The 19,944-nt window shown below is 51.2% G+C and overlaps 1 protein-coding gene across 4 annotated transcripts in view; it reads right to left on the reverse strand.

Annotated features, from left to right (window-relative positions):
- MYBL2 (MYB proto-oncogene like 2) overlaps positions 1 to 16,972 on the reverse strand; it is a 28,783-nt gene extending 11,811 nt beyond the window's left edge. Inside the window, exons 1-7 of one of the 4 annotated variants that reach the window (XM_061208006.1) lie at positions 16,844 to 16,972; positions 12,627 to 12,720; positions 8,289 to 8,360; positions 7,287 to 7,379; positions 6,880 to 7,100; positions 4,642 to 4,804; positions 1,189 to 1,476 (exon numbers count right to left, since the gene is read on the reverse strand). In XM_061208006.1, the coding sequence (XP_061063989.1) occupies positions 1,189 to 1,476; positions 4,642 to 4,804; positions 6,880 to 7,100; positions 7,287 to 7,379; positions 8,289 to 8,360; positions 12,627 to 12,720; positions 16,844 to 16,863 (951 nt within the window). In that variant the 5' untranslated portion in view covers positions 16,864 to 16,972. Of the gene's footprint in view, positions 1 to 1,188; positions 1,477 to 4,641; positions 4,805 to 6,879; positions 7,101 to 7,286; positions 7,380 to 8,288; positions 8,361 to 12,626; positions 12,721 to 16,843 lie in introns of those variants that run through there. The other 3 variants (XM_061208007.1, XM_061208008.1, XM_061208009.1) reach the window with 3 other exon arrangements.
- Positions 16,973 to 19,944: the final 2,972 nt, after the last annotated feature.

The raw sequence follows: 19,944 nt of genomic DNA on the forward strand, positions 1-19,944 counted from the left end.
GCACATGGCAGGCACTCAAATGTTAGAAACTATCATTACAAAAGAAGCACCAGGCCTGGCATACAGCGGGCGCTCAAGAGAGCAGTCTGAGGGTGGACGGAGGCAACACCGTGAAGCACCAGCAGTGCAGAGTGGGCCCACTCTCATCTCAGCCCTTCCTCAGAGCCCAAAAGAGGGACAGCCCACAGTGGCCCCGGGGCTATTTGCTGAACAGACTGACACACGCATCGCTACTCTGAAATCCCTTGTAGTGAAGGGGACACCACAGTCCCAGCCACTAGGGGCAAGAGGTGAGACCCAGAGCCAGAGGGTCTGAGCAGACAGCCCACCTGAGACCCACCCCACCATCCAAACGCTCATTGGGCAGGACAGTGGAGCACAGCATGATGGTTAAGACCTAGGCACCTTACTTGCTGTGTGACCTTTGACCTTTGGGTACACTTACTTGATCTCTCTGAGCCTCAGTCTCATCTGCAAAACACAGAAAGGACACCCCTCACAGGATACCGTGTGGACTATACATTAAGCCCACAGCCTGGTATTTAGCAAATGCTCAATAAACAGCGTCAATATTCTCAGCCAATAGGAGGAAGCCCAAGTGGGAAGGTGAGTGTGGGCACTGCCCACGGAACTCCTCTACCCCTGGTCGCCGGCCTCTTGCCCACCACCTCCTAAAACCCACCTCACACCACAGGCCTGGCTGATGGACCTGGGAGGTCACACCAAGAAGTACACCCCCCACCGGGGTGCCTTCCCCAAAGGTGCACAATCCACAGCCAGCACGGCCCCAGGGGCTGCTCTACCTGAGTAATCAGGACCCACTCACCACTGTAGCCCCAAACCCTGGCCCTTCCCAGGGTCCTCTCCGGGGACACCCAACCACCTGTGCTGCCACAGACACCAATGCCCACCCGGGCTGTGTTATCGCTTCAAACACCCTCCCCCGTCAGCCCTGAGGACTCTCGTACCACTCCCACCCCACCCTGTGCTGTACAGGTGAGGCAGGAGCTCCCCGAGGGCACGCGCTGCACAGCCACTATCTTGGTGTCACCAGGCCCTGGTGCTGGGCTGGGTACTTGGCACCAGCTCAGCCACATCAGCGAGACAATGAACGGATGCCTACGGAGAGAAAGCGCTCCCTGCTGGGGGTGCTCGGGGCCCACTGTGAAGCGCCGTGACCAACATTACCGACTCGATCAAGTCCAGGGCTTCAGAGAGGCTGGACCCCACGGCAGGGATGAGGAGGTTGGCGGCCTCCACCACCCACTTGTAGGGCAGGCTGGTTTCCGGTGAGGAGCCCTCCTGGTCTTCACGCTTGGGGAAGTCCTCCAAGGGCTCTGGGGTCCGCACTCCATCCAGCTCTGCGGGGACAGGCTCCTGCTCCTGGGAGGGGGCAGCCCCCGTGGCCTCCTCCTCACTGCTCTCCTCTTCCTTCAGGGCAGGGAACGCCGGGGGCCAGCTGGTCACGAGACCTCCCTGGTGGGCACAGGGCACACGGTTTGGATTTTTCATTATGAGATATAAACCATGCCGTATTCCAGCTAACAGTGCACAACCCGAATCTAATAATAAGGAAGCTCAAGTGAACCCAAATTGAGAGACAGTCTGTAACATAACTAGCCCTACCTTACGCTTCAAAGACATCAGTATCGTGAAAGGCTAGGAAAGGCTGATGAACTATTCCAGATAAAATTAGATGAAAGACATATGACAACGAAACAGTGTCTAATCCTGGACTGGGTCATGGGCAGGAAAAAATGGAATCTAGACGGTAGATTAGTCAAAAGTCCCACACCAATGTTAAATTCCAAGTGCGTACTGTCATCACACAGGTGAATGTCCTTATTTTTAGGAAACACACACTCAAGTATTAAGAAATAAAAGGCACAATGTATGGAACCAACTCTCAAATAACTCAGATTAAAAAAATATGCATATTGGAACTTCCCTGGCAGTCCAGTGGCTAAGACTCCAGGCTTCCACTGCAGGGGACCTGGATCCGCATGCCACGGCCATTAAGTAAATAATTAACTACAGGGTCTTTAAAAAAAATAAATGTACATAGAGAAAGATAAAGCAAATCTGACAAATGTTAAAAATTAATGAACCCAGTAAAGGATATAGGTGAGCAGTCTTCTTGCAACATTTCTGTATACTTAATATTATTTCCAAATGAAAGTTTGAAAAAGGAGTGGAGACTAATTTTGTGACAGAAAAAAAATAAAGAAAAAGAGGTAGATCGTTGTGGCAATCGCTCTCCTGGCAGAACCTCAGAAACAAGCTTGACTCGTTGACCTGACAGCCCCTGAGGAGCCTTGAATACAGCACACGTGATTAACACAGGCCTGGTTGAGAGCGAGAAGCGGGGTCCCGTGTTAATGGGGGGAGAACATGGGCTCTGGATGCCGACAGAGCTTTGCCATTTCCCAGCTTGGGCAAGCTTGTGATGAGGGTCAGTTTCCTTGCCTAGAAAATGAGGACACTGAGGCTTACTGAGCAGGGAGGGTACACAGATCAACAACTGTGTGAAAACCTTTCAACCTAATTAGTAGCTATTATTGCCACTGCCATCAAGGGAACAGAATGGAAATGGTTTGAGATATAAGCAAAGGAAGAAAAGGAGATAAGAGCAGATTGGATTAAAAACTTATAACTGCTATAATTGGAGGGGAAGAATGCTATGAATACTATTTAAAAGCTACCAACATGTGATTCCCACTTCAGAAAACAGCCACTTTGAAAAAAGTTTGGCAATTTCTAATAAAATTCAGTACTTATCATTTATAATCGCAAGCATTGACTAGTGAGGTAGTCCCATACACACAGAACAGGCAAACATTTTCTGGCAGGCAATCTAGCAAAATGTATTAACGTCTATTTTGTTTTGGTCTTTTGGGGGCGGGGGGGCCATGTCACGCAGCATGCGTGATCTTAGTGCCCTGATCAGGGAATCGAACCCAGGCCCCCTGCACTGGAAGTGGGAGTCGTAACCACTGGCCCACCAGGGATGTCCCTTAAAGTTTTTAAAGAATGTTATCTAGCTACCTTTAGGAATTTCCCAAGAGACAACTGAGCAAATAAGCAGTGATTTAGCTACAAGGACAACCATTAAAGTTTTGTTTCTAACAACAAAAAGTCAGGTGTAACCTTAATTAAATAAATTACCAGCACAATAGAACCATTAAAATGACAGTGGAGAGGAGTGGGTGAGGCTGAAACCCACACTGTAACCTGACCTGTGTGCTCAGGATCAAGGTCTGGAGCTCCCCCTGGCCCAAGAGGGCCAGCCTCCCAGACACAAAGCGTCAGGGGGGTGAAAACAGAGTCAAGGAAATGACTTTCAGCCAAGGAGGATTTTCAGAGACTACTGTCCACTCTGCCCTATCCCGAAAGATGACTTCTCCATGTTTGCTGACGCACATTGTTTCTCTCTGTGGCACGGATGCTTTTTATTTAATCAGAAGTAAAAGCCTGGAAAACATATTACTTAGGCATACAAGAAACTGAGAAGTGAATTCCTCTGGTTAGGGGACCCATGGGGAATCCAGACAGGAGGGAGAAGTCCTTTTACATTTCACTTTACAGCTTTTTCAACTGTTACCGTATAGCTGCTCTCATATCTGGGAAGCAAGGAATAGTCTCTGAAGCAGAAAAATCCAGAAAGAGAGGCAAAAACATGATATAATGCTCCAGCAGGGTGTTGCAGAAGAACTGGAGCAGTGAACAGTTATAATCTGGCCAGCAGGAAAAGGAAAGGTGGAGTGTTAAAAAGAACTATTCAATAGTTCACAATTACAGAAAAGACTGGAAAACAGTGTAGAGGAAGTGCGTCATCTGCCATGTACCCAGCAACGTCCCATCTTCATACTCTGACACATGTGCTTCAAATCTTTGTTTTTTAAGAATAAATCATATGAGATAGTTCAAAAATAACCATAAACACCCGAAACTACTATAATATTGTAAATCAACTATACTTCAATTTAAAAAAAGTATGCTCTGGAGTGTAGGATGGGAGATGTTAACAATTGTAAATGTAATACCATATGACTTCATTTATATGACTTTCTAGAAAATTATAGAGACAGCAAACAGATGAAGGGTGCCAGGGACTAAGGATGGGAGAAGGGCTGAAAGAATATGGGGGGTGACGGAGATGTTCTGTGTTGACTATGGTGGTGGCTACAGGACTGTTTAAAGCTGTCATGACTCAGACCCGCACACGAAACACAGTGAATTTTACTGTATGTGCTTGTACCTCAACAAATCTGATTTTTTTTAGAATTCCATATGTGCTTTTAGTATGAAAAGGCTGGAAAGAGCAACGGGTAGGAAGGAAACTGTTGAGGACAGGAGGAGGCTGAGGACCTCCCCACCAGACCCTTCTTCACCTGACGTCGGCTCTGGCATCCTGCATCTGTGGGCAGATGAGCACCAAGCATGGGCACAGGTGACACAGGGAAAGGCCCTCGTGAGAGACGTGAGGCCACAGTGAGAACCTCTTGCAGGATTAAGGAACAGCCACGGAACAGGTGAAAAAGGAGGAATAGGTGTTGATGAGATGGCATCAGATACACGTGAAAACAAACCAACTAACCCAAGCCCTGTGGCCGAGCTGCCTGACACCCCCGCCCCACTCACCTGGCCTTCTGAGGCCGGGGCACTCTGGTGGCCGTCCTTGTCCTCCAGCTCCAGCAGCAAGTACATGGGGGGCTTGCTGTCTCTGGACTCACTCAGGAAGCCTCCCGTGTCCACCTTCCTCTTGATAGTGGAGTTCCAGTGATTCTTCACAGCATTGTCTGTCCTGCAGGGGCCAACCGGGGATCTTTGACCCCAGCACTGGGGCCCGTGCGCCACCGGGCGCGTCACTAGCCTCCCTGAGCTGAGCTCCCGCTTCTGTAAATGAGGGTTCAACCTGAGGAGTTCTAAGGGCTCTTAGCTCTAAGATTAAGTCTGACATGCTTGCAGCCTGTAACGATTTACGGAAGATTTCCACACACCTCTGAGAAATAAGCAAAGGTCTTATTCAGCCTACAGGGTAAAATCCTAACACTGAAACATTCTGGGAACTCTCATTCCCTTTCCCACTCCCTCTGCATTTGTAGAAACCGTAAGCAAGCTGCTGGCCGCTGGCCCCTGTCCTGAGGCTCAGTGACCTGGAACACAAGCCCTGATCACATCCCACAGACAGAAAATGGCCAAAGAGGGCACAGCCAGAGGACAGAGGATCCACTACTGACCACTCTGAGCCTTGGCTTTTTTATCTGGAGAATCAAAAGACTACTTCACTCTCCATCACTTGCTGAAGATTAAAGAGGAAACATATACGGTATAAGTCAGAGTAGTACACCACACTACAGAAGCAGAAAGTAGCACAGTGGTACAGGAGTCAGGGAAGCGTGGAGGGAGAGAAGCAGACAGGTACAGCAGGACACAGTAACAGAGTAGTAGGAGCAGACAGCAGTATGAAGCACAAAGAAGTACGAAACTACAGAAGCACACAGCAGCATCGTAGTGAGTAGCACGGGGGGCTCAGCAGCGTCAGAGCCCACAGACCTACAGCAGTTCAGAAGTGCAGACACACAGAGGCGCTGCCTTCTTTGGGTTTCCAAGCAGAGTGCTTTTCCCTTGAACCGTGAACAGAGAATAACAGTTTGACGGAGCCACCAGTCTAAGAGGAGGGTCTGGATCTCTGTTCATTCCCACTGCAGGCTGTCAGGACACAGTGCTGACTGGGCAGGGGTCGGGGCACTATGGGGAGGTGGCCAGGGACTGACCACAGTTGGAAAGGACAGAGAAACCTTCCCTGAGGAAATAACGTCCCCACTGAGAACCAAAGGATGAGACCGTGTTGGCTACGTGATGGGCACAAGTTAGAGGGCATCCAAGCTGCCAGGAGCACAGGGCGTTCGTTCTCAGAAAAGAGCTCTCCCATGTCTAAGGGAGAGAGGAGGTCGGAGCAGCTAAGGCCCCACAGATGAGCAAGGGTGACGGCAGATCAAGGCGAGGCTGGTGGCCTCAGCCAGGCCAGGCTGGCCACACGGGAAAGAGGCTCGAGTCTTCAACCCAAGTGTTATAAGAAGTGCCAAAAGGATAACACACTCGGGTTTGAGTTTTGGAAACAGATGATACAAGACTCCAGGGGAAAGAGACCATCTGGCATTTTATTTCCTCTCCTTCCCAGGACCGCAATGCCATGGCAAAGAAAGGAAACAAAATAAGGTAAAAACGCACACAGACGAAAAGAGCAGGGTAGAAGACAGTGGTAAGTGACTTTTTATAAGTTTCCAGAAGATGGAAAGCAGTTAGGGGAGCAGTGAGCAACTTAGGAGACTGGGAGTTGACCCTGGAGGAGGATTCTAGCAAGAATGGAGCCAAGTCGTCCTAATGTTCCCTGCAGAACACCAAGAGGCCCAGGGCTTGGAGGGGCCAGGCCCAGCGTGAAGAGTAGGGTGAAAACGGGCAGTGGTTCGGACGTCCAGATCCTGGCCCTGACCTCACAGGACGTCCAGATCCTGGCCCTGAAAATGGGCAGTGGTTCGGACGTCCAGATCCTGGCCCTGACCTCACAGGCAGGAGGAAAAAGGTTTATTCTCTAAAAAAATAACCAGGCCACCTCGGCCACAGCAGAGGGCAGGGATGGCACAGAGCCGAAAGCGGGACCAGATGAGAGTCTGCACAGTGAACGGGAGGCCCCCAGGGCCCCCTCCCTTCCCTGTTCCAGACTCCCTGCAGCTGGGCCCCGCCCCACCCCCCCAATCCCCTCCCACCCCGGCAAGAATCTGAAGGACTCATTCGCTTCTGGGAAAAGTGAACAACTCCAGAGAAATCGGATTGGGCCTTGGAACATCCCTGCAAAGGCCCCGGCAGGCAGCTCACCTCCCCGGCAGCATCTTGGCGATCTCGGCCCAGCGGTTGCCCAGCACCTTGTGGGCCTCGCAGATGATGCGGTCTTCTTCCTCCGTCCAGCAGGACTTCTTCACTTCGGGGTTGAGGTGATTGTGCCAGCGCTCGCGGCACTGCTTCCCCAGCCGGCCCTTCAGGTGCTTGGCGATCAGCGTCCACTGCTTCGTGCCGTACTTCTTGACCAGCTCGATGACCTTGGGGGAAAGCTGCTGTGAGGCCAGCGGGACCGGCCCGTTCCCCACCCCAGCACCGACCAGCGAGATGTCACACACCCAAGGTCCAGCCGGACAGCCCAGCCAATACCCAGGGCAGCCTCAGTCCCTTGACTCCCTGGGGTGGGTGAAGGCCCGCCATGTGGCAGGCACTGTCCTAGGCGTTACCTTCTGGTCCTCCTCTTTGGTCCATGGCCCCTTGACGAGGTCTGGATTCAAGACCCTCAGCCACCGGTACTGGCACTGCTGGTCAGTGCGGTTCTGGGAAGAGGACAGGCACCCGTGAGAACTCCTGGGATGGTGGCCCTGGACCCTGGACACACACTGGGCTCAGGGGACACCTCAGCGGGGTTCTGTCTTGTTCCCTGCACCACCACACACTGCCTGCCCACGGGCCGGAACACGCATGGCTTCCCTGTGCTACCAGAGGGCCCGGATGGAACCAGGCAAACTCAGAACCATGTGGGAAGCCACCACCTGCTGCCCTAACACAAGGGGGCTGCCCCGTCCCAGCCTGCAGGCTACATCAAGGATCCTTGCTTGCTTCTGGGAGGGTAGTATCTCCCTGAAGGTTTCAGATCACATGGAGGAGGAGGAGGTGGTGGGGGGGGAGGTGAGCAAGGGGGGGAGGTGAGCAGGGTCTGGTGACTTGGTCCCTGAGCTGCCCAATGAGCCAGGAGATAAGCCGACAGCAGCTCCTGCCACATCCCCTCCCTGCCAGACGCCTGCAGTGCTGGGGATGGGGGACCCGCATCACCAGGAGCCTCTAGATGCTGCACATGGTGGCACCAGCCAGCTCTGCAGGGGCCTCACCCTGGAGCCTGCTCAAGTATTGTTTCCCCTCAGTTTCAGTTTCATGGTTGAGAAATCGAGCACCAACTCGCTCCTGACTTGCAGGAAGAAATGCAAATATGTCACTGATCTGATTTCATGATCATGGAGCCCAAGACCCCCAGGCACACGGAGGCTGCTGCGTGGAGACGCTTACACCAGGGTGCCTTGGATTCCGGTTTGGGAAGAAAGGGCCTAGGAAGCCTGGAAGGTTGTTTTGTTGGGAGAGCTGGGGGTGGGGGGGGACTTGGTAAGGAACCCCCCTTTCTTCTCCTTGACAGAAAGTCTGTCCCAGGCCCACTGTCCTGGGGGAGGGGGCCGCAGAGGGGCTGCACTCACGGGAAAGTGGCTGGCCAGGAACTTCCAGTCTTGCTGTCCGAACTGCCTCACTAGGGCCCTCAGCTGCTCATCCTGCCAAAGCCGGAAAGACAGGGGGCTCAGCTACACGCGTGCAGAGAACAGCTGCTCTTGACGGAGCCCTCCCCAAAGGAAACAGTCTCATGCATCCGCTCAGTCATGAAGTGATCACCGACTACACACCAGGCACACCAGGCATGGCAGCGGGCAGCACTGCAGCTGCCCAAGCTCATGGGACTTAAAGTCTAGAGGGAAGCAGGTGTTAATCAAAGGCTCCTACAAACAAAAGGAAAGGTGCTGGGGGGTACGGAGAGGTCGATGGTGAGGCCTATTTGGGGGGTCCAAGGGACAGGCTCCAAGGAAGTCCAGTGAGGCTAGAATGCAGGAAGCAAGCAAGAGGGATGCAAGAGGATTCTGGAAGGGATGGCAGGGGCCAGACCACATGCAGGGTTGATTCGGGCCTCTGCGTCATGCAAAGCCACTGATGCGCTGAAGCAGTGGGTGGTCACGGTTCAGTGTGCTTGTTATGAACTTCACTTTGGCAGCTGCAGGAAAAGGGGCTACAGGTGGGCAGAATGAACGAGAGGAGGCCATTACAGGCACCTGGGCCAGAGACGACAGTGACCCAGCACTGAAGATGGGGGACATGGGCAGAATCAAGAGCACTGAGGGAAGGAAAACAGTACCTGTTAAAACGTTCTCCTGAATATAAACTACTGATTTACGCAACAACACGAAATCACAGTATCATTGTGATGAGGGAAAGAAGCCAGACATAAAGAGTATACACTGCATGATTCTGTGCTTAAGAACTTCTAGAAGATGTAAACTAAGCTATAGGGACAAAAAGATAGTCAGTGGTGTCTGAGGTCAGGGGTGGTGGTAGGGAGAAATGGACAGCAAAGGGAGCAAGAAATGCCTGGGGTGATAGAAACGATCTACGATGACGGTGCTGGGAGTTTCATGGTAGCATGTCCATTGAAACGCACTGAATTGTACTTTAATGGTTGTAGTTGATTGTATGTAAAGTATTCTTCCATCGAATCAATTTTTTAATATCTTATATATATAAAGGAAATGTAGGAAATTCCCTGGCGGTCCGGTGGTTAGAATTCCGCACTTTCACTGCCGAGGGCCTGGGTTCAATCAAAAAAAAAGAAAAAGAAGAAAATGTAGTATATCCATACAGTAGAATATTATTCAGCCTCAAAACAGAAGGAAATTCTGTTACAAGCTACAACGTGGATGACCCTTGAAGACATTATGCTAAGCGAAATAAGCCAGACAAAAGGACAAACAGTGTATGAGTCCACTCTTGTGAAGAATCTAAAGCAGTCAAAATCATAGAAACAGAAAGTAGAAAAAGGTGCTTGCCAAGGGCTAGGAGGAGGAGAGGGGGGAATTAAGTGTTCAATGATTCAGTTTTGCATGATGACAAAGTTCTAGAGACCTGCTGCACAGTGAGAATATACTTCACGTACTGAACTGTACACTTAAAAATAGTTACGATGGTACATTTAACGTTAGGTGTTTTTACACACACACACACTCTCTCTCTCTCTTTTTCTCTCTCTCCTGGACAGAAAAAAAGGCCACCAGAGAAATCCAGACCCTCAACTGCAGCTTGGCCACAGCCCAGCATCGGCTGGACAAAGTCCCCATAAATCCTGTAGCTGAGCCAGCCCACGCCCACACAGCCAGCCCCGGACACCCTGCCCTCCCCTGCCGCCTGCCCGACCTGGCCAGGCCAACCCCTGCCTTCCGCCCATGTCCCCTGTGTCCATCTCCAGCACCACCATCCTCCCCGACGACTGCGGGGTACACTTTCGTCTCCAGCTCCTGCCGGACCCCATGGGCCCCCTCCACCTGTCCGCTCCCGCCTGCACTGCCCTCGTCCCTCCGCAGCCATCTTCTCCCACCTGCCCGGCACAGCACCCTCTCCAACTCCCTCAGCCTCAGGCTGCCCCCAAATCCCTTACCCACCCTACACACAGCAGACTAGCTCCCTGGAGCTCAGCTGTGGTCATGTCCCACATCTGCTTCAAAAACCTTCAATGGTTTCACCTTGCCAGCTGAACAAGCCTACATCTCTGAGTCCGAAGTCCAACGCCTTCCGGGATTGGACCCCATTCGATCTTTCCATCTTAATCAACCACGCTTCCTCTTTAAGGACCCTTTGCTCCAGCCAAACGGGGGCTCCTCTTGCTTTTCTCCACCTATAACCTGTTTCCTATTGACTTACCCACCATTTTGCACACCTGACTGCTGAATTTCCAAATCCTTACCCATGAAACTGTTCTCAACCTCTCAGACAACAGTAAACTCAACTTCTAAAAGCATTTCGGGGAATTCCCAGGTGGTCCAGTGGTTAGGACTCTGCGCTTTCACTGCTGAGGGTGCGAGTTATAATCCCTGGTCGTGGAACTAAGATCCCACAAGCCTCTAGGCCAAAGAAAAAAAAAAAAAAAAAAAGAGAGAGAGAAAGAGAAAAAAAAAAAAAAAGGCATTTCGACAATTAAAGGTGCCTCCTACATCTAGGAGGCTTAGTATAAGACAGGAGAGACACCACAGTGAGCACAAAAGACACCAGTCTTGGGACTTCCCTGGTGGCACAGTGGTTGGGAGTCCGCCTGCCAATGCAGGGGACACGGGGTCGAGCCCTGGTCCGGGAAGATCCCACATGCCACGGAGCAACTAAGCCCGTGCACCACAACTACTGAGCCTGTGCTCTAGAGCCCGTGAGTCACAACTACTGAGCCCACGTGCCTAGAGCCCGTGCTCCTTAACAAAAGAAGTCACTGCAATGAGAAGCCTGCACATCGCAACGAAGAGTAGGCCCCGCTCACCGCAACTAGAGAAAGCCCGTGTGCAGCAATGAAGACCCAACGCAGCCAAAAATAAATTAAAAAGAAAAAAAAGAGACGCCGGTCTTGCCAGCACCATGATGGCCACAGCATGTCCACGGGCCTGTGCATGGTCCAGGCAGAGAGATGCTCTGGGGTAGGGACCCCGTCTTGCTTGTTCTTCTAAGTCTGCAAGACTGGAATACAGTCCGTGGTCCACAGTGGGATGAACAGAAAAGGCTGGCTTAGCACTCCTCTGAAGAAACATCTTTTATGATTTAAGAGTGTTTCACAACTCAAACAGTAAGGGGGAAAAAAAAAAAAGACTTAAAACTAAACACATACAGGAAAATAGAGGTAGAATAAAAAGATAAGGCCAGTAGGAGTCTAAATTGGTACAACTAAGTCAGAAAAAAACCTGACAGTTTCTAAACTAAACATATACATACACCATGAGCGTACCTAAGTATCCTCTCTAGATGAATGAAAACATAATCCTCAAAAATTAGACAAGAATTTTCACAGCCACTCTATCCACAATAGCCAAAAACTAGAAATAGCCCAAATGCCCATCAAGGGAAACATACTATGGTCTATCCATACAATGGAATACTATTCAGGAAGAAAAAATGAACAAATTACTGAATCGTGCAACATTATGCTGAACAAAAGAAGCCAGATAGAAAAGAGTAGAGCTGTATGATTTCATTTGTAGGACATTCGAGAACAGGCAAAATGATCAAACAGAGACACTGGATGGGTGACTGCCTGGAGCTGGGAAAGATGGACCACAAAGGGAACTTCCGGGGATAATCAAGGTGGTGCTTATGTGAGTAATATACATTTAGCAAAACTGTTGGAACTTTTCACTTTAAAAAGGTGCATTTGACTGTATATAAATTATACTTCATAAACTTGATTAAAGAATAAAATCAATTCAGAGCTTGGTATTGCAGACAAAATACAATGATTTTTTTTAAATGATAATAAAGAGGGGGTTTGCAGATTTGGCTAAACCTCCCAGCAGTTAAAGGACAAGAAGCACAATTAGAGTCCACGATGCAGAACACACCAGCTTTCAAGAGACACAACAGCAATTGCTGGCCCCAAGGTCTGAGAGATGCATCCCCCTAAGAGTCCTCAATACTGAGAGTGCCCAGGAATGCTCTGAGAAGAAGCATCATCAGGGAGAACCAGAGTGCCTATCTGCTTCTTTTTTTTTGTTTTTTGGCCTCACCAGGCAGCTTGTGGGATCTTAGTTCCCCTGACCAGTGATTGAACCCGGGCCCCCAGCACTGGAAGCACGGAGTCCTAAAGCTGGACCGCTAGGGAATTCCCCCATCTGCTTCCTTCATCAGCTCCTCTTCTTCATCATATGGTCGGGGCATCAGGCAGACACAACCCAGGCTCTGTTCCTGGTCCAGCCTCCCAGCTGCCATCACCTCCACCCCCGCAATTGCCCCTCGGTGTCACTCACCTCCTCGTGGGTCCACTTGACCTTGCACTTGCTGTCTCGCTGCTCCGGCACATCTGAATCTGTGTCCTGGTAGTGCAGCTCATCCAGCTCCTCACTGCAGGGAAAGCAAGCCAAAGGTCAGGACATGTGTCTCTCTACCTGCTGCTACATGATGGACGGACAGTGTGGACTGTGGCCATGACCTCTAGGGAAAGGTTTTGGGGACGCAGGCTTTTACTGTAGGTAAAATGTAGGTATTTCCACCCTCCTCTTTTTAAAAACTTTTTAATGAAATGGGATTATGGGCTATTTTTTTCTTTACTCTCTCTTTTTTTAAAAATTCTTTATTTTTGGCTGCATTGGGTCTTTGCTGCTGTGCGCAGGCTTCCCCTAGTTGCGGCGAGCGGGGGCTACTCTTCGTTACGGTGCACGGGCTTCTCATTGCGGTGACTTGTCTTTGTTGCAGAGCACGGGCTCTAGGCGCACAGGCTCAGTAGTTGTGGCTTGCGGGCTCTAGAGCGCAGGCTTCAGTAGTTGTGGCGCACGGGCTTAGTTGCTCCGCAGCATGTGGGATCTTCCCGGACCAGGGCTTGAACCCGTGTCCCCTGCGTTGGCAGGCGGATTCTTTACCACTGCACCACCAGGGAAGTCCTCTTTACTCTTTCCTTTTCAGTTAACACTCTAATGATTTCAAAAGCTACAAGAAAAAAGAAGTTAATATTTCACCAAGGACTTCCCTGGTGGCACAGTGGATAAGAATCCACCTGCCAATGCAGGGGACACGGGTTCAAGCCCTGGTCCGGGAAGATCCCACATGCCGCGGAGCAACTAAGCCCGTGTGCCACAACTACTGGAGCCTGCACTCTAGAGCCGGCAAGCCACAACTACTGAGCCCGCACGCCACAAATGCTTAAGGCTGTGCACCAAGAGCCGGAGCTCCACAACAAGAGAAGCCACCGCAGTAAGAAGCCCGCGCACTGCAACAAAGAGTATCCGCCACTTGCCGCAAGTAGAGGAAGCCGGTGTGCAGCAATGAAGACCCATCGCAGCCAAAAATAAATAAATAAATTTATAAAAGAAAAAAGATTTCACCAAGAATATTATATTCAACACCAGACACCTATTTCAAATTTTCTTTTAAATAACAAAACTTTTTCAACTTGCATGGGTATTTTAAGGATTAAAGCTGATGATGTATGTGGGCTTTCCTGGTGGCGCAGTGGCTGAGAATCCGCCTGCCAATGCAGAAGAAACGAGGTCGAGCCCTGGTCCGGGAAGATCCCACATGCCGCAGAGCAACTAAGCCCCCGCGCCACAACTACTGAGCCTGTGCTCTAGCACCCGTGAGCCACAACTACTGAGCCCGCGTGCTACAACTACTGAAGCCCGTGTGCCTAGAGCCTGTGCTCCGCAACAAGAGAAGCCACCACAATGAGAAGCCCGCGCAACACAACCAAGAGTAGCCCCCACTCGCTGCAATTAGAGAAAGCCGTGTGCAGCAACAAAGACCCAACACAGCCAAAAAAAAAAAAAAAAAAGCTGATGATGTATGTAATCATCAAGCACCAGGATTTTAAGAAATATTGTTTGAGAAAACCATTTAAAATACATTATCTCAGTAACTATGTCCATTTTTGCATACCCCTTCTCAATCCTTGCCTACACATAGGTCTAGTTTATGGAGCGAAAAATCAGAGTACAAGCAGCTTTGAATTCTGGATGCTTTTATTTTCTAACAGGTAATTTTCCAAGTTACTCCAAAATCTTCCTATTTATCAGGTTTAATAGTTACAAAAATGAAGATTATGCTATCCACCCCCAGGCATGTCCGGGGCTCACAAGAGCACCCTCCCAACTCCATTAGTCACCTCTGTCAGGGACATTCCGAACTCAGACATTTTTAAGTGGGAAAAGCCTACACGTCTCCAAACAAGCAAGGCAAGCACAGGCCTCTCCAAAAGAGGAAGAGGACTTCCTTCTGTGGCCACGCTCCTTTCCCCTTCTCAGCATCTTCCTAACCACATCCACACTCCCCAGAGCACATTGGAAATCCTCCCATCTCATAACATAAGCTCTTAGGCTGCAAGTGCCTGTCTCCTTGACAACCTGGACAGAGGTCAGCTCCACCTCACATCTGCAGGGCCTTTGGGGGGGTAGCACCAAAATGCCTTAAGAAATGTTTGCTCTGGGAATGGCTGGATACAGGAATGAATAAACATGCAAAACTGCTGCCTGTTAGTTGATAAGAAATGCTAATATAAGCAAACTTTTTAGAATTAGGAAAGGAAGGGACAGACGGATTTCTAAACCCAGCAATACACCAGTCACAGGAGGAGCTGGAATTCAGCCTTGTCTTGTCATTCCCAATTCATGGGGTCCTCCACTATCGCAAAGTAGGAGGCAAAAAAACTCTACAAGATGCTAGTAACAGAAGGAAGCTGGCTTTAACATCAACTGCCCCCAGACTCTGTTTTGACAGAAACTATCTTTGGTTCTCCAGCACCCAGCTTCTGACAGAAGCTCAGCAAATGTTCCTTCGAGGAAGAAACTGTTTCTGTGTGAACACTCTCTGGTGCTCCAAAATACTCTAATGGGGAGAGCAGCTCAGACGGCTGGGAGAATTCTGTGAGGTAATATACTTCTATCACCAACACGATGATGACTGTCTACTTCACATGCATTCTCATTATCCCCATTTAATAGATGTGAACATTGAGGCTCACAGGGGTTATGCCACCTGCCAATTCCACTAAGCCAGGCTCCAACTGGCACCTTCCAGTTCTCATCTCGTAATCCCAGCTGGAAAAGCAGAGGCTAAGTCAGTAGTGGCAACCACATGGAGGTCCAACACACCCTTTCTATGCCCTTTCATGTGCTGGGCTCTGCTCCAGGTAGGGTGAGTCAGAAGCTGAGCAGGAAGTAGGGCACTGGTGCAGAGGAGAGTTACAGCGAGTGGCCAAGAATCAAACTGAATGCTGTTCCGGGGTACAGAACTCATCCCTCACCTGGGGGGGCGGGTCCTCCACTGAGCCCCAGGGGAGAAGTAGCAGAGGACCTGGGAGTTGTCTGGGGCCTTGGTTGTTGCCTGGAGTTAACACTTCCTGAACCAGAAATTCAGGGCCTGACAAGTGCCTGCCCAGAACAACCCTTGGGAATTGGAGCTGCCCTGAGAAACTGTGGCCTGAGGAAGACACACCCTGAGCCTGACCACTGCCCAGGGATCGGATGCTTCCTTGCTGAAAGGAATTCTAGGGAAAGCCAGCAACAATTGCTTCTCAGGTCTATATGCTGGGCCTGAGAAGGCAAACACCATCTGAAGTGGGGTTTGAAGTTATCTGGGCTGCATGAATCCAGGGAGGGAACAGGGCAGAATCCCACTGTCCTCCGTGACTCCCAGACTGGTTGAAAAGCCCAGAGCTCAGGCACCGGGTGCACAGGTCTAAGACAGGGACCTGGAGCCCACAGACCTGGTTCCTGGCTTGACTCTGCTCCTCATTCTCTGGCGAGTTAAGTAAGATGGAGACCGCAGTTCCTGCCTCCACCCCAGGGGCTGCTGGCACAGAGCGGTCTCGATACACATCAGTCTCTCTTCCCCTCGCCTTCAACCTCAGCTGCCCCAAACCCCTCATGTGGAACAGGAAGACAGGTCTCCGAAACGAAAACGAGCTGGGGTCCGCAACCCAGGTGGTGGGGGACCAAAAAGTCACCCCCCCCCCGCCCCTGCATCCTTCCTAGGTCGGGGGAGGGAGCTTGGGGTTCTGTGTTTCCCCAAATGTTAAGAAATGCCCACCGGCAAATCTGAACCCCAAAAGGCTTGAACGACAAGAGCCTCCCAGGCTTTGGCCGCCCGCTCGCCGTGACTTGGAAAATCACTTTCCTTCTTCAGGGGTCGCCTCCCTCCCCGGTAAAGCCCCTTCTAGCTGACACCGCCGTCCCACCCCCACCCCGCAATTAGGCGGGAGACAAAATGACATCATGCAGGGCTTGGCCCGGGTCCCAGGAGACCCGCCCGCCCCAGCTCCGAGGCCCAGGGAGCCGAGCGAGGGGCCCCCGAGAGTCCCCCGGCTTCGCGCGCACCCCCCGCGTCTCCCCGCGTCAGGCGACACAGGACACTGCGTTTCCTGAGGACCCCACCCCCGCCCGGCCCAGAAGGGCCACGGCGAGGGTGGGGGCAGAGGTCGGGGTGGGGGGGAGGTCGGGGAGGGGGGAGGGGCCCTTAGCCTCCCGGCTCCTCTCACCCGCGTGTCCGCCGAGACATCCCCCCGGCCCGGGCCGCGCCGCGCTCGCCCGCCCGCCGGCTGAGCCCGGAGCGGGAGCCGGGCCGGGGTCAGGGTGCGGGCTGCTCCGGCCGCTCCGAGCCCCGGGGCCGCGCTGCGAAGCGTCAGCGTGGCCGCAGGTCCCGCCGCTGCTCGCAGGGGCTGCGGTAGCCGCCGGCGCGCACAGAAGCACTTTTCTATCTCCCGCCAAGCGCGTCGGCGCCGCCCGGGCCTGGCGCGCGGGCGGGCTGGCGTGCGCGGGGCGGGGCCAGCGGGCGGGGCGTGCTCGGGGGGCGGGGCCGGAGAGCCGAAGAACGCCGCACCTGCGCAGAGCCCTGAAGCCCCAGGGCAGGGAGGGCATGGGTGTGGCTCAGAACAGGCAGCCAGGTGACTGAGGCCTGGCCCGAGCCAAGAGTGATCGGGGCGGCCCTGGAGGAAAGACTGAGGAAAGGGAGTGAGCCGCAAGGATGGGAGAGTCAGGCCGGGGAAACCACCTGTGCAAAAGGGCCAGCTCTAGTCCAAGCCTCTCCTGCGTCCCTACAGCCCCACCCCAAAGCGGCCCCCTCACCCCTACCTAGACCGGGTCCGTGCCTTGAAACCATCTCCCTGCTTCCTTTCCAGCCTCGATTTCAATGGCTCCAGCTCCTCAGCTTGACTCTTGGCAGCCAAAAGCAAGCCTCCTAGAATGCAAACCTGATCTTGACTCTCCAGAACTTAAAATCTAGGTCCTCTCCCTCAGGGTTAAATAGTCTGTAATCAGGTATTTATAGGATTCTGCCAGATCACCGCCCCACCCCCCAACCCCCCGCCACCAGCCAAAGGAAACTCGCCAGCCTCCTGGCCTTTACTCGGGCCGAGTACACTTCCCACCCCTCCCACCCGACTAGTTCCTGTTTATCCTTAAGAGTCCGTGGCCCAGCCTGCTTGTTGACTTGTGCGTCTCCCCATTTGAACTATGGGCTTGCTAAGATCCAAGTGACCCATCAATTCACAGCAGTATCCCCAGGGCCCAGAATTCAACTGTTGCACTGAATTCAGTTTACCACATGCTTCAACTCCTAGAGGCTTAGCAAGGATTTTCCATTTTAAGTTGCCATTTACCAAGTACCTCCTGAGTGTCACCCCAGATCGAAGACAGGGTGCTGAAAGGGGGAGTAAATGAATTATGAGACAGGAGCCTGGGGAGATGGGCTTAAACCTCAGCCTCTTAGCCCCTGCTTATGCCTCAGACCCCTCTTCCAGAAACTTCTGGCCACCTGGGGACAGTCTAGCCCACTGCTGCAAACTTCACTTACCACAACAGAAGGAACACTGACATCTTATTACACTTGCTAGAAGCTTCCACATCAATTAATTCAGGGCTTCCCCCACCCACTTCCCTCATAAAGTAATTCATGTGGACATCCCCTCTTCATTGCTAGGGCATAATATTTAAGAGTGTAGGCTCTGAAGCCAGACTTCCTAGGGTTTCATTCCCAGCTCCATCATTTACTAGTTATGTGATCATAGGCAAATAACTTCTCTGTGCCTCAGTTTTCTCATCTATAAAAATGAGATTTATCAAAGACTTAGATAGGTTTTACTATGTGCCAGCCACTGTTCTGTATGCTTTATACATTTTAATTCATTTAATCCTCATAGCAACCCTATGAGGTAGTATTAGTATTCTCTTCTTTTGGCAGATGGGGACACTGAGACACAGGCCTCCCCCAGGTCACACTGCTAGTAAATGGCAAAGAAGGGATTCAAGCCTGGGCTGTCTAGTTCCAGAGTATATGCTATTAATCACTACACTGGTACCTACTTTGTGGGATGGTGTTAGGATTAAATAAATTTATATATGTAAACCACTGAGAACAATCTCTGGTACATAATAAGCACTATATTACTTTTTGTTGTTATTATTATAACTCTTCAGCTGCTCTCATGCTTGTCCTTTGAGGTCTAGGAAGCTGCTTTGCACACAGCACACACTCTCACATGGATTATTAGTCCCATTTCAGGAGAGAGACAGGACCTGCCAGCTCAGGCAAGGTATTTGCCCAAGACAAGAGACAGGGAGCAGCTGTCTCCAGTTGCTAGCCAGTTGACCAATACACTTATCGACTGAAAAAGAATGCACAACCTAGAAGTTGAGAATTATGTTTTATTCAGCAGTATTACTGAGGACTTAAGCCTGGGCTATAGCATCTCAGATAGCTGAGGGACTGTTCCGGAGAGGTAAGGGAGGAGCCAGGATATATAGTAGTTTTTGCAATAACAAAAACAAAAAAAACCCAAGTAGTCAGAACATCAAAAGATTACTGCTAACTAAAGAAAACCAGACATCTTAAGTTAATGAATTTAGCACTCTTCTATGTGTGGGAAGATGCAGGAGTCTGAGCTTATTGAAATTACTTGTTTGATACACACCTTAACTATCTAGGGCCAGGATCCTATTTTTCTCCATCCTGAATCCCCCCAGGGCGCACCATCAGGGGTCGCTGCAGTGGCTGAGGGCTTCATGGCCACAACAGCCTTTGTTTACTGAAGAGGCAGGTGATGTTCTTTGTCCATATCAGAGTCTAAGAAGCCTGGAGTCAGTGCTTCGAGTCAGAGAGCAGGGAGGTCACCCTGGTACCAGATGGAATCTGGTTATCTGCACAAGTGTGTCTTCTCCAGTTATCATCATGCCAACAGATACCCCTGGAGAGAAGACTCCAAGTGTCCTGGGTGCAGCCACAGCTGGGAGTGGTCCCTGGGCTCAGGACTGATAACATACAGACTGCACTCTACCAGGAACCTTTTCCTGCACATGCCTTCCTTGGACAGGGAGGCTTCAGTCATTTGGTCATTCCACAGTTTGCCCCACCCCAGGTTCCAGACCCAGGGCCTGCCCCCCGTCTTGGGAAGACAGCATCAAATCTATTAAATGCTCGGGATGCAGCATCAGCCTGGACACAAAACAAACACTGATTGATAACAAATAAATGATAAGTAGGATCACATGTCCCTCTGCCTGGCGTCTTCCCCTCCACCTACTGAGCACCTCCCTTTTCACCCTTGTCCTCCCACCGTACTTCCTCTGCCCATAATTTTACTGC

Source organism: Eubalaena glacialis, chromosome 13 (assembly GCF_028564815.1).
Source record: "Eubalaena glacialis isolate mEubGla1 chromosome 13, mEubGla1.1.hap2.+ XY, whole genome shotgun sequence".
Taxonomy (NCBI): Eukaryota; Metazoa; Chordata; class Mammalia; order Artiodactyla; family Balaenidae; genus Eubalaena; species Eubalaena glacialis.